We start from the raw sequence: 14,511 nt of genomic DNA, 5'->3' as shown, positions 1-14,511 counted from the left end.
AATACAACGCAAGTATATTTTTACGTCTCGGGTTGATACAAAAGATATACAGATAATCCGGAATAAGAGCCAAGAAGCATTAAAGAACGACAGATTGTGAAATATAAGTCGTGTAGATTTGAAGGCTCATGGTTTATCAGGCACTGAGACACGAAATAAACATAATAGTATTGCCAGTCTATTTAAGTTATATTTATAGCACACATTAGTGGTATATGTAATTTTATCATATCATAAACGTCCTGAAGGAACAAAAACGAAATGTTTTCCCTCACTTCGAAATTAGAATGAATTAATGTTTGCATAACATCCGAAAATATATTTATGAAGATAAATGAACAAAAATCATGAAAGTGATGTTTATGAAATCTTTTTACCTTATAATTGGGATATAATAATATAATATAATAATATCTTTTATTATTTAAGCGAGTCGGATGATTCAGCAGCCAATGTGGCAGTGTCGACCTTCGACAACCTTAGAGAAATATAGATTATTATTCGTGCATGTGTGTCAATAGGGCTGCAACGATAGAGGAAGGTCACGATACGATACGCATCTCGATATTCTGGTCACGATACGATACGTATCTCGAAACGCAATGATACAAAAACAAGACTTAAAGCATGTCAAGATTGAACCTTTCATGATTTTGGAACAGTCAACATTATTTTATAATAACAAGACAACTGAAGTTGTTAAGCTTCAAAGTGGAACTTTCTCTAACTTTCCTTCAAAACAATTCAAAGTTGAAACACCAGAAAATAATTAATGTACTTCACCAGTTATACAACTTCAAAGAATTTGTATGCAATGGTCGAAGAAATTGTATCTGAAATTATTGTTTTATCAGGAATAATATATTACAATATCGTGTTACTTTAGTTGCAGCTTTTACTCTATATGTATTTAAAATTATAAAAACCACAAGCGTAGCATTTTGGTACTGGTGATTGCTGTTGCAGGATATTTTTACGTAGGGAACAATTTGACCAGTCACCGTAGGGACTTCCCCGCCACAGGTATTTCGATTGCGAAAATGTTATGTTGAAATATATTAGCCAAATTGCCACAAATATAACTTTTAACGAGTCAAAGTATGTCATTTTTAATATATGTATCCATTCTTTAGCAACTAAAGTTCGTTTCAATGCGTCAAAAGCGGTAATCTGACTGGTTGCTGTATCTCTTCACACACGATTTCACCTAACTTAATGAAAACAATATTAAATGAAAGTTTGAATAAAATATATTACAAACACATGACCAGATATACAATGAACACGTTTTAATAACAAGATAGTATTATGATGGTATTGAATTGTGTACTTCAGTTCGGTTTTGCTGACTGGTATTTTTGGTGTTATGTGCTTGCCGTGATCAGCTGATAATGTTTTTTGAGATTGGGAAAAACTTCTGTCAGTATAAAACCTGAGCTTATTAAAAATGTAAGTACTTTTTGGGGGAGCCATGCGTTACCGCGCGCTATAACCAAGTTGGCGGTTTATTGAAAGGCACAATAGCGAGGAAAAGCTGTACTTGAGATTTGCGTGAGGTCTACCACAATGGCGTTGTTAAGAACAGGAGTCCACGTAAGAGGACTGAACCCTCTGGTGAGTTCCAACATCTTAAAGAGCGTCTGTGTACCAAGAGCCCTGTATGGATGTGAATTGTGGTGTGGCTTAAGCAAAGCTGAACTGTTATCTTTAGAGCGTGCCCAGAGAGCTGCATTAAAAATTGCACAAGGTCTCCCTCGAAGCACACGGACTGATATTTGTAATGCCCTAATTGGATGGACCCCCTTGGAATCTGAAATAGACAAGAGAAAACTTCTGTTTCTAGGGAACCTATGCAATAGTAGAATAACGTTCCTTCCGAGAAGAATTTTCAGTACTAGGCTTTCCCTCTCAAATTACTATTGCTCTACCACTTCCCTGGGTTATGTTCCTGACATTAAACGTATTATGTCTAAATATAATCTTGAGCAATTCTTGAGCAGCTTTAGTACCCATGGTACATTCCCCAGCTGTCATACCTGGAAGAAAATTGTGAAAGATGCCATTAAAGCGAATGATCTTGAAACCTGGAGAAAACGCATAAACTCTGATCCAGACCTAATGCATTTTAAACAAATTCATCCGGTTATCTCCCCTCACAAAGCATGGGAAATTGCTAGAAGAAACCCAGATCTGAAACAAGCTGCAACCTTCGTGATCCACTTGTGCGCAGTCTGGAGACCTGGGAAAGTCCAGGGAGTGTGTGACATGTGTATGTTTGCCCACCAGGACTTGCTCGTCCATGTTGTGTGTATATGTCCACAGACAGAGCAACTCAGAGACAGTTTGTGGTGTAGCATAGTCGACACTTGTCCAGTGGAAGTCAGCGTGGCTCTTCATAACAAGCAGGAAATTGAGTTAGTTTGCTGTCTCCTAGCATGTACGCCCCCGATCCCAGCAAGTCCAGAGATGGTAGAGAACTTTGCAAAAGCTGCAGTCATAGGTCTCTTCCAATTGAAGAAATATATAGACCTTGTGAAGAAACATTATATGTTCTGACATGTGAGCAGGGATAGACTTAACATAAAAATGCCTGTTTTCGTACACTTGTAAATACTGTATTTATATGTTTGTAACTCTCCTATGGAGGAATAAAGAATATATATATAATAACAAGATAGTATTATGATGGTATTGAATTGTGTACTTCAGTTCGGTTTTGCTGACTGGTATTTTTGGTGTTATGTGCTTGCGGTGATCAGCTGATAATGTTTTTTGAGATTGGGAAAAACTTCTGTCAGTGTAAAACCTGAGCTTATTAAAAATGTAAGTACTTTTTGGGGGAGCCATGCGTTACCGCGCGCTATAACCAAGTTAGCGGTTTATTGAAAGGCACAATAGCGAGGAAAAGCTGTACTTGAGATTTGCGTTCCGTATCGTGGCGTATCGATAAATGGGCCCACGTTTATCGTATATCGTACAGTGGGTCAAGTATCGCGATGCATCGGAATATCGATGTATCGTTTCACCCTTATGTGTCATACTGATTTTACGAAACGAGTGTTAGAATTCTTGTATTTCCCGGGCGAGAGCGAGGGTAACATGTGAATTCTTACACGAGTTTCGTAAAATCAGTATAACATTGATGTGAGACCCGTGAAGATCCGGGGTAGAACCATCTTCCCGAGGCAAGAGAGTTAACTGACTATTAAAGTCCAGTTTCCATCCTTGCCGAACTAGGCTGGTATTATGGAGTTACATTTTGGCTGGACTAACGAGTCTATGCATAGTCCAATCAAATCGCGCAACAAAAAACGAAATCCGGTTCGTAAACTGTCGTGCAGATTTCGGTCGATTGTAAGATTTGCAAAGCATGTGCACCGCCAACTCGTTGTCAAGAGATGTTTTACAAATCTTTTCATGATATTAATCAAGGTGCTCGCGTGAATTGATGCACTTCGCGATATAAGACCCGTTTTATCACAATATAGATCTTGATTACAGATCAGATCGTCTTGCCTTGACGCCGCCATGTTGTTTGAAACAAAATGCCAGTGATACGAGAGGTGGAATCTGATTTGTCCATAGGAGCGGCTTGGAAGGGACATAACTCGTAATATCCACTGGCGGCGCTACGATCGAGCCCAGGAATTCCAGCCTAGTTCGGCAAGGATGGAAATTGGACTTTTAAAGTCAGTTAACTCTCTTGCCTCGGGAAGATGGGGTAGAATGGGTCTTCAGCAACCCATGCTTGCCGTAAAAGGTGACTATTCTTGTTGTAAAAGGCGACTAACGGGGTCAGGTGGCCAGGCTCGCTGACTTGGTTGATGCATGTCATCGATCCCAATCGCGTGGATCGATGCTCATGATATTAATCACTGGATTGTCTGGCCCAGACTCGATTATTTACAGACCGCCGTCAAATAGCTGGAATATTGCTGTGTACGGCGTTAAACAACAAACCAACTAACTTAATTCGTTTGATCTCCCTTTCAGAAAAATGCACTGATCACGACCGAAATCCAGCTATGACGTCGTTTCTAGTCTGGCGTCATTTAGACCTTACGTCACAATACGATTCGAATGATAGTCAACAATGCCGTCAGGGCGACGTGAACAATATACTGCTGCGCATAACGCGATATTTGCACCAGTGCACAAACGATTATTATGAGTGAGTGAGTATTGTTTTACGCCACAATATTCCAGTAATATCACGACCGGCGACATCAGAAATGGGCGATTTTTATGGACTCGGTTACTTTTAACCCTATGGGTAATACAGTAATTCAATAATTCAATTATTACCCATTCTTTCTTAATATCTTTGATCTCCCTTTCAGAAAAAATGCACTGACCACGACCGCCGACTCAGAAAACCACAATTGTCGAATGACGTCCAGCTATGACCTAATTTCTAGTGTGGCATCATTTCGACCTTACGTCACAATACGATTCGAATGCCAACAATGCCGCCCGGATGACGTAAACTAAACACTCTGTGCGTTAAGCGGTATTTGCACTATACCAGTGCACATACGATTTGTATGGGAAATAAATAAGATTATTAGCCGAGCTTATTTCCGTGTCGTAAATACCGCCGTTGGCGAGCATTATACAAATTTTCTATTCCTAATATATGGTATTTACGGTAATGAACCAGGCGACGGTAATAATCGTTTTATCACATACCATTATTACATTATAAGCGATGTTTAAGACGTAATTTCATTCAATTAAGTTACCCGTGAAGATCCGGGATAGAATAGGTCTTCAACAACCCATGCTTGCGTAAGAGGCGAGTGACTGGATCGGGTGGTCAGGCTCGCTGACGCGTTTGATGCATGTCATCGTATTTCATATGCGTAGATCGATGCTCATGATATCAATCACTGGATTGTCTGGTCCAGACACGATTATTTACAGACCGCTGTCATATTGCTGGAATATTGCTGAGTGTGGCATTAAACAACAACAAAGAAACACACAAATATTCAATTAAGTAGCTCTCGCGTATAAATACATTGTTTGAGTGAACCGTTCCATGTCATTCGTGACCAACTCGTGTTATTCCGGGACAAGCAAATAGCGGGTTACGGAAAGGGGCGAATCGTGACGAATGGTATATATAGTGCCAAATGAATTGAAGTGATGTTTTTTTTCTACAGAAACCTTTCAGGGAACTTTAGTAGGCCGCATAGTAGGGTACTGGGACTATTTTGCTCAAATTTGATATGAACGTGCTCAGCCCCATGTTGTGCGCCAATGTAACGGCCATATAATTTCCGATTCCCGTGATGGGATTCGAACCACGGACCTTCTGATCACAGGTCGGACGCCTTGTCCATATGACCAAAGAGGTTAAACCCCAGACACTGGAGATAAAGGAATTTCCACATCCAGGTCGGTTGTAGAAATCTCAAAAGTGGTGTTAGAGGTATCACCAGGTACAGCGGAAGCTCCTAGAGAAGGCGGAGGGTTCCGAGGTTTAGGAACGGGACAGCTTACCGACCGATGGTTGCCATATTTGACACCAAGTTTTTCGGATTGGCTTATAGCATCGATATCACTAGCCATTATAAGATAATAAAACATTAATGAGGCATTATACTATTTTTATATTTAGTTGGTTTACGAGACCGACCGACAAGAAGACAAACTGAAATAAGAAGGAAATGACTTTTGACCCAAAACAATGGGGAGTACCGTCGTACTAATCCACAGGGGCGTGCGTGTACTAGAGGTTATAATCTGTGACGGTTCCGCGATTAGAATGCGCTGCGAATCATTTAGCGGTCGAAATGATGTTCGATACGAGCCACTTTAAAAGCTGACTTCCGGTTGCGGCTTGTGACCATAAGTACAATTGCGCCACCTAGCGAGCAAATTTGGGCGGTGTCTCCCATTAAGCCGACTCTATTTTACAATTATAGCGTAATGTAAAAATACACGAGATTTTATCACCGCTGCTCAAGCTATGTAAATAATCGCGTATGTGTCAGTATGTGTAACGGTCCGCGCCACTGTGGCATACGGGAAATAGTCTGATTATGACCATCCAATCCACAAGCTCTTACGACAAGCATGACGTACCTTTTGATATTTAGATTAAAAATATAACCAACATCATTTTTAGTTAAAAGCAAACTAATATCGTGAAGTACCCATGAACTATAAATTCTTAGTCATTCCCGTGATAAGACAGAGAGGGGCCCCACCTGTAGGAGTCACGTGACCTAGGCTCCAGGTGGCGAGTCGCAGCACTTGTAATCACATGACCCGTCCTGTCTGCTAAATTGGTGATTTTGCGGTGGTGGCGTTCTTGTTACTTTAGAGAAGCAATGATGAAGTCGTACGCAGTCGTAACGTTGGCGTGCCTCGCAGTGGCAGCCGAGAGCTTCATTCTAACTTCAGGACCCTCTCACGCTTCCTGCAATGTCGACTGGTCAGTTCGTATAACTTTCATGATCTGTTGTAATGAGTGAGTTTAGTTTTACGCGGCTTTAGCAATGCCTTGCGTAAGCAATATCACATCTTCCCGAGGCAAGTGAGTTAACTGACTATAAAAGACCAGTTTGCATCCTTGCCGAACTATAGGCTGATATTATGGAGTTACAATTTGGCTGGACTAACGAGTCTATGCATAGTCCAATCAAAATCGCGCAACGAAATCGAAATCCGGTTCGTAAACTGTCATGCAGATTTCGGTCGATTGCAGGATTTGCAAAGCATGTGCACCGCCAACTCGTTGTCAACAGATATTTTCAAAATCTGTTCATGTTTTTAATCAAGGTGCTCACGTGATTTGAAGTATTTCGCGATGTGAGACCCGTTTTATCACAATATAGATCTTGATTATCGAGCAGATCGTCCTGACTTGGCGCCGCCACTTTGTTTGAAGCAAATGCAAGTGATACGAGAGGTGGAATCTGATTGGTCCATAGGAGAGGCTTAGAAGGGATATAATTGGTAATAGCCACTGGTGGCGCTACGATCGAGCCCAGTAATTCCATGCTAGTTCGGCAAGGGTGGAAACTGGACTTTTAAAGTCAGTTACCCTTGCCTCGGGAAGATGGCAATATCACGGCGTGGGACACCAGCAATGGGATTCACACATTTTACTGTTGTACTGTATATCAAAACAGTGCTATCGGCGGAACGAGTCCTCCAGTGAATGTTGATTAACTGGTTAATCATCCACCCTATGGATATTGGATATGTGGAAGTAAAACAAGCTGAGAACACCCGAGTTATTCCATATAAATATATGAAAGAATCGGTTGATCCTTACCTTATTTTAGTGGTATCTCTTAGTTAACAGAGCACCAGCTATGAGCATCGATCCACGTCAAATTTGATTCCCATTTTGTTAATACTGACCATCCATCTGAGACAAATTCACATCTACGAGCATAGTAGCACCCATTGTGGCCACACGATCTCTATATTCCATACGTCTTTCCAGAAGACGTACATATACAATGAGACCCGTGACGACCCGGGGTAGAATGGGTCTTCATGCAGCAACCCATGCTTGCAGTAGGCAAGTAGGCGACTATGCTTGCCGCTACTAACGGAATCGGGTGGTCAGGTTCGCTGACTTGGCTGATGCATGTCATCGTATTCCAAGTGCGTGGATCGATGCTCATGATGTCAATCACTGGATTGTCTGGTCCAGACTCGATTATTTACAGCCTGCTTTCATATAGCTGGCATATTGAGTGCGGCGTTAAACAACAAACAAATAAAAAAACAAATATACAATGTTAATTTGCCACGGAATCCTCGACACCAGTGTATTAGAATAGCTTGATCGTGAAGGGTCCTCCGCAAATAATTCAATTCAGGGACTGTTTCCAGGTTTGTTTTCGAATAGGAAAGTCTTACCATATTGTATATCCCTTTAAAGCACAAAATGGATGTGCGCGTGAGATAGAGACTGAGAGAGAGAGTCGGGTGAGTATGGTTTTACGCCGCTTTTAGCAATATTCCAGCAATATCACGGCGCGGGACACCAGAAATGGGCTTCACACATTGTACCCGTGTCGGGAATCGAACCCGGGTCTTCGGCGTGACGAGCGAACGCTTTAACCACTGGGCTACCCGACCGCCCCTAAAGAGAGAAGATGTAGACTGTTCTATATTGTCACCACAAGACAAGACAAAGGCGCGTGTCTTCTGTATAATTTCTTTAAACACACTGTGTCAACTTATACACATTTCAGGACTTTTTCGATGAAGTGCAGTGACATAGAGGCTGCCATTGTGAAACAGATCGGGATCTGGAAGGACACCTCTGGCTGCCCTACCTCTGGAGAGAAGTGTCTCTACAAGGTAAAAGACAACTCTGTTAACAATGTTAGCGTTGCGTCCCTTGGGCGTGCCAGGATAATATGATCCTATTTTTGCCCCGATTACAATCCTTCGTCATCAGAAAATCTGATCGTTTTACCATGTAATATCACACACGTCTAAGATCGTCATCACTTTCGGCTTCCCACGCACATTCAGATGACGGGCGCGCCATGAAATAATGGACTTGTTCAAAGCTGAAGCAAAATCCTATTGACCGTTCGCTCAATGCTGTCTTTGTATAAGATCAAGTTAGCACAACGACTACAGGATAGTTGCGATCTAATATACATTAAGTAAAAAAACCATAAATTCCTGTCTTTCGATGTATTTCCCAGCTGCCGCCAGGATTGACGTTCTGCAACAAACGAAATGTTTACAAAGAGATGCAATTCTAATTTTTGTTTAAAATTCTTGTTTTCCGAGGGCAAATTGAATATTTTACTCCGATTCGCAGTTTCAATAAGATCGGATCATGCAATAAGCAATTGAGGTTGATTAATTGTGCAAAGTTTATATACAACTCTCTATTTGTTAGACAAAACGCACATCTGTCTCCAAATTGATGTTTGTAATTTATTGTACGTGGCCTTACTTCTGAAATAAACTTTGAAACTTGGAACTTGGTATTCTACGCCTATTCACGCTCTGCCACGATTTCCAAAGTCGAATGGTGAGGTGAGGTGAAATGGGGGTTTAACGTCGCTATATAAGTGCAATAATCTTTGACGCGTCCAAGATTATTGCACTTATATGGCGACGTGCATGTACGTGTGTGTGTTTTTGGTGGCTGCTTGTACAAGTCCGGACTGATGCCGATTTATAGTGCTAGCTCACTGAGATACCCTGCCGCAGTTTAACATAAATACCCCACTCAGACACAGTATACTGACTCTGAGCCGACCAGTCCTTGTTTTAGCCTCTTAATGCCGAGCGCCAGACAGGGTAACAACAAGTACCATCTTTTAACGTCTTTTGGTATGACGCGACCGGGGATCTAACCCCGGACCTTCCGCTTTTCGGGCGGACGCTCTACCACTAGACCACGGAGGCGGTCCCAAAGTCGAATGGAGTCGAGCTTGATTTTTTATATGTTTTGTCCGCGTTCGAAACACTGCATGATGAGAGAGGAATTTTTAAACAAAATTTGAATGACGAATCTGGTTAAATGTCATAAGAGATGTGTACAGGTTGAGATACACTACCATGTGATTCTGTGTTACAATTGGTCCCCTACCCCTGAAGGTCGCGAGAAGCTACCTAATAGTTCGAATGGTCAGATTCCGTAACTTGGTTGACAGCGCGAATCGTTGTTCATGCATGATATCAACTGTAGGATTGTGTCGCCCACGATTATTTCAAGAATAATTATGCGTGCGGCGTAAAACAACAAATAAGTGTTATCCAAGGCACCAGAAGACCTATGTAAGCTGCACAAAAGAAAATTGTCGGTGAAAAATAAGAAATCAAATACAGTAAACTACGGTAATAACGATCTCAAAGGGACCACTAATTTTAGTTCGTTATAACCGTAGTTCGTTTTAAGCATATATACAGTATAACGACAGCAAATATAGTCGGGTCAAAAAATTAGGTTCCTTATATCTGTCAGTTCGATATAAGCGTGTTCGTTATAAACGTAGTTAACTTTATATAATTTCAGCTCCTGTCCAGCAGTGCCACACAGATTAAAGCTACTCGAACAACCCGTGAGAAACACTATGTGGACGATTTGACCTTCACCCTCACACAGGAAGCCAGCATGTGCAAAGTTCACGTAAGTACAGAGGTGAAGGTCGAATTGTGACGATGGCAAGGGCTTAATCGAGTAAACACATGAAAATCCACCTTCCCAAATATACGTATATTGTGACTGATAACAAGTAAGTGTGTCAGTGAATCGGACATACGTGAACCTGTTTGCTGTTGCCATGCCAAAGATATAGCGATTATATAGTGGTTAAAGGTCAAGGTATGATAAAGGACCTTCACATGATGTGGATATTTTACGAAATTACCACATCTTTAAGAAACTGTTATGAAAGAAACAAGTGAATATAGTTAAGGTCATAGTACAGTAAACTACGCTTATAACGAACTCATGGAGACTACTAATTTTAGTTCGTTATAACCGTAGTTCGTTATAAGCATATATACAGCATAACTACAGCAAATAGTCGGGCCCAAATAAGTGAGTTCGTTATATCCGTCAGTTCGTTATAACCGTAGTTTACTGTATGTCAAAAGGTTTTCAGAAAACGTTTTCTGTAATTCTTAGGTATAGAGAAGGACTTGATTGTTAGATTGTAAAGTAATTTTTTTTCACTCATTTTAGCAACACTTGTGTTTTTGTTTATGTGGGTGTTCAAAAAATTTCATGTAAGAAAGTAAGGCTAGTTTCAGTTATTAAAAAACATTAGTTCCACACCAATATTTTAAAATGTTAAATAACTTCAAAATTTGACACTATACCGGACCAAGAAGGGTCCTTATCCTATCGCATATGTACACCCTTTACTACGTTTGACGAACCATTTGCAATACTGACCATATCAGGTGAGGTGAAATGGGGTTTAACGTCGCGTCCAAGATTATTGCGCTCATCATTGCGCGCAAGTACGTGTGTGTGGCTGCTTGTACTAGTCCGGACTGATGCCGATTTATAGTGCCAGCTCACTGAGATACCATGCCGCAGTTTAACATGAATACCCCACTCAGACACAGTATACGGACTCCGAGCCGACCAGTCCTTGTTTTAGCCCCTTAATGCAAAGCGCCAGACAGGGTAACAACAAGTACCATCTTTTGACGTCTTTTGGTATGACGCGGCCGGGAATCGAAACCCGGACCTTCCGCTCTCCGGGCGGACGCTCTACCACTAGACCACGGAGGCGGTCGACCAAATCAGATAAATAATGCAAGGACGTCATGCAGGATGATATATTCGTTCTTTGTTGAAATACTCAATATGCAAAACACGATTATAGGACATGTGCATATATACGGGACATTGCTGCAAGTACCAATGATTCTTTATTCCTGAAACTGTTCAACAAAAACGGTCTCACTGTGAACTGTTAGCGAATCAATCGGGTTAATGTCCTGTTTTCGTTCATGCGCCAGTGGGGATACCGGGTAAGAATATGTTTGTCGCAAGAAGCGACTAAATGATCGGGTGGTAAGGCTCGGTGACTTGGTTGATAACATGACATCGTAGCCCAATTACGTGGCTCCTTGTTCGTGATTGTCTGGTCAAGACACGATTACTTACATGTCCTATAGTTCAAATATAGCGGCGTTAACAACAGAAAAACAGAAATAGAACAATTGCCCTGCCTTTGCCTGTATTTGTTATGGGTGCCGTCGGCAGGGTACGTTCACCATTTCGCGAACACCTGGGATCATCACTATTTGATAGTGATATATAAACACATATGATATTGTCGGAATCGTACAATAGACACTTTCCTTAGTAGAGGTTCTTATAGCCATGGAATAATCAGTGTATAGTACTACCTGTTTGTGTGTTATTAGGGATTCAGTACGTCAGAGACATGGTACGCTGTCCTTGACTTCGGCACCAACTACTGCAACTTGTTCAATCTCCTTGATGGTAAGTCCTTAATACAGTATCTTGGTAAGCCACTTGAAGAAAACGCTGCATTGTACAATATTTTCACAGCGTGACAGATAAATGTGGGAAGAAAACCAAGTGGTGCCGACCTGAGAAGTTTGCACTCTTTGAAACTCACGTTCACTTTGTCGACAAACCAAGCATCATAATCAATACGAATCCTGGATTCAACCTACGATTATAGGATCTTGGCCCAAGGGACGCAACTCCTCACGGCGAATTGTGGCGCCTCAGATCACTGAACCAACCAACCAGCGAACCAACCTGGGTCTTCGGCGTGACGAGCGAAGGCTTTAACCACTCAATCTCATTAAAATCAGATCTTAGTTCTCGCTACCGCTGAACAAAGATCCGAGGACACCCCATTACGGGTCACGTCAGGCCGACCTTGCGCGAACTTTGACCGACCAATGGAATGACCAATCAGAAGGCAGCTTTCTCGTGCTTTACGGCACTAATTTCAAATTGGCGACTTCGCTTCGAAACATATTTTGACAAATTCCGATTAAAAATTTGAAACCTGAACAAAAGACATTCTGGAATGGCTATTAGATGGTCTAGATTGTAAGGAATCAGTCGTTAAACCCGTAACTATCGTTCGGTATACCCCATGTTAAAGTTTTCGAGGTTGAGTGATTAGAAATCACATTCCGACTGTCACTTTCATAATCTGGTAAGCGACGCACTGATTGGTCGGATGAAAGGTCGATCTGACGTGACCCCTAATGGGATGTCTTCAGATCTCAGGTCTGATTTTAATGAGATTGTTAACCACTGGGCAAACCCACCATCCCTAAATGTATTTGGAGCATGGGCTTTCATTATAACGAGATTTGTAGTGCATGTAGTCTAAGATAGTTGCAAATCAGGTGCAGAGATGCGCGTCTTAGGCGTGACAGTATCCAGTGATTGTTGGTTCGAATCCAACATTTGTTATGTTTCATCCTGGTAGCACCAGTCGTGTGCTCCTGGGTTTCATGAAAGTGGTAAACGCCTAGGACCGGCATGGCTTCGGGTTTTCGCCCACATCAAGCTGACATGCGGCGATATAACTGTAATACTGCTCAATACTCACTGATTCCATACAGTGACTAGCTGTTTTAAAAGTAACAGACCCAGCGATACAAACCGTAACTCATACTATAAACTGGTTACTGGTTTATCAATCTCATGCTGGTTTATCGCCTTTGGGTGAAACGTAAATAAAGATAATTGTTCTCAACACGGTATCATGTTTAGAAAATTCCATCCTATACTATATGCTTCCTGTATTGTTATACGTATATCGTACACCTATATGCTAACTGTGTGTCTTTATTTCCTCGTAGGCGCTGGACTGGTGAAGACAGCGGGATACTCCGAGACGACAAGTGACAAAATATGTACACAGTACAGCAAGCGGGACTGCGCTGTTCATTAAAGAAACCCATCCTCTGAGAGAAACTTTTTTGTTTGTTAATATGTTAAAGGTAGTCATCGATGGCCCGTTTCGAGCGCTGCTTAATCCCAAACTTACATCCTAGGCTTACATGGTTGCTGTACTATTTTGGGCGCACGTTTTTTTTATACACATACATACCACGTGGTCGTTATAACACTGATGTCATATGACGTCCGATGTGACGAATTTATGTCAAACGGTACTTTCATCTTTCGGCATCGTTCGACATCTTCGCGAGGCAAGTGAGTTAACTGACGTTAAAAGTCCAATGGAAACTGGACTATTATAGTCGGTTAACTCCCTTGCCTCGGGAAGAAGTTTGTTTGTTTGTTTGTTGTTTAACGCCGCACTCCGAAATATTCCAGCTATATGACGGCGGTCTGTAAATAATCAAGTCTGGACCAGACAATCCAGCAATTGACATCATGAGCATCGATCCACGCAATTGGGATACGATGTCATGCATCAACCAAGTCAGCGAGCTAGCCTGACAACCCGATCCCGTTAGTCGCCTCTTAAGACAAGCATAGTCGCCTTTTACTGCGAGCATGGGTTGCTGAAGGCCTATTCTACCCCGGATCTTCACGGGTCCACTATATCGTGGCGAACATGTAGCATATGTATGCTTGGATAACACCATCGTTTGCCAATCCACAAAATGGGTGGGGGGGCACGGGTGGCCCAGTCGTCCAAGGCGCCGCGATTCGCTGTGCACAGTTGCGTCCCTTGGGCACGCCAGAAACCTATGACTGTGGGTTCGAATCCCGGTTCGCCCCGATTATGTTTCTAGGTTTGTCAGCACCATACCCGTGCTCGTGGGTTTCACTGAAGTGGTAAGCGTCTGAGACCTGCATCACTTCGGGCTTTCCTCCCGCATTAAGCTGGCACGCCGCGATATAACTGGAATAATGTTAAAAGCGGCGTTAAACCCAACTCACTCACTCACTCACTTACAACAAGCACAGCTTACTGTGGGCCAATATTCTTACTCGGGGTCCCCACTGGTGTATTTCAACGTGTAACTCAGTATGGCGTGTCTATATAAAGTCTATACAGATATACACAACGTGTTTGCGTGTTCAGCCTT

At 42.0% G+C, this 14,511-nt stretch overlaps 1 protein-coding gene across 1 annotated transcript; it reads left to right on the top strand.

Moving 5' to 3' along the window:
• The first annotated feature begins 6,280 nt into the window (after window positions 1-6,280).
• LOC124130878 lies at window positions 6,281-13,426 on the top strand. The gene is made up of 5 exons (XM_046493928.2): window positions 6,281-6,442; window positions 8,223-8,331; window positions 10,013-10,126; window positions 11,884-11,962; window positions 13,312-13,426. Exons 1-5 carry the CDS (start codon window positions 6,339-6,341, stop codon window positions 13,401-13,403), a joined length of 498 nt encoding a protein of 165 aa, XP_046349884.1. The 5' UTR covers window positions 6,281-6,338; the 3' UTR covers window positions 13,404-13,426.
• The last annotated feature ends 1,085 nt before the right edge of the window (window positions 13,427-14,511 follow it).

Source organism: Haliotis rufescens, unplaced genomic scaffold, assembly GCF_023055435.1.
Source record: "Haliotis rufescens isolate VD_foot unplaced genomic scaffold, xgHalRufe1.0.p SCAF_10, whole genome shotgun sequence".
Classification (NCBI taxonomy): Eukaryota; Metazoa; Mollusca; class Gastropoda; order Lepetellida; family Haliotidae; genus Haliotis; species Haliotis rufescens.
Note: the sequence above shows the minus strand (reverse complement) of the source record. Positions and strands in the feature narration are given on the sequence as shown.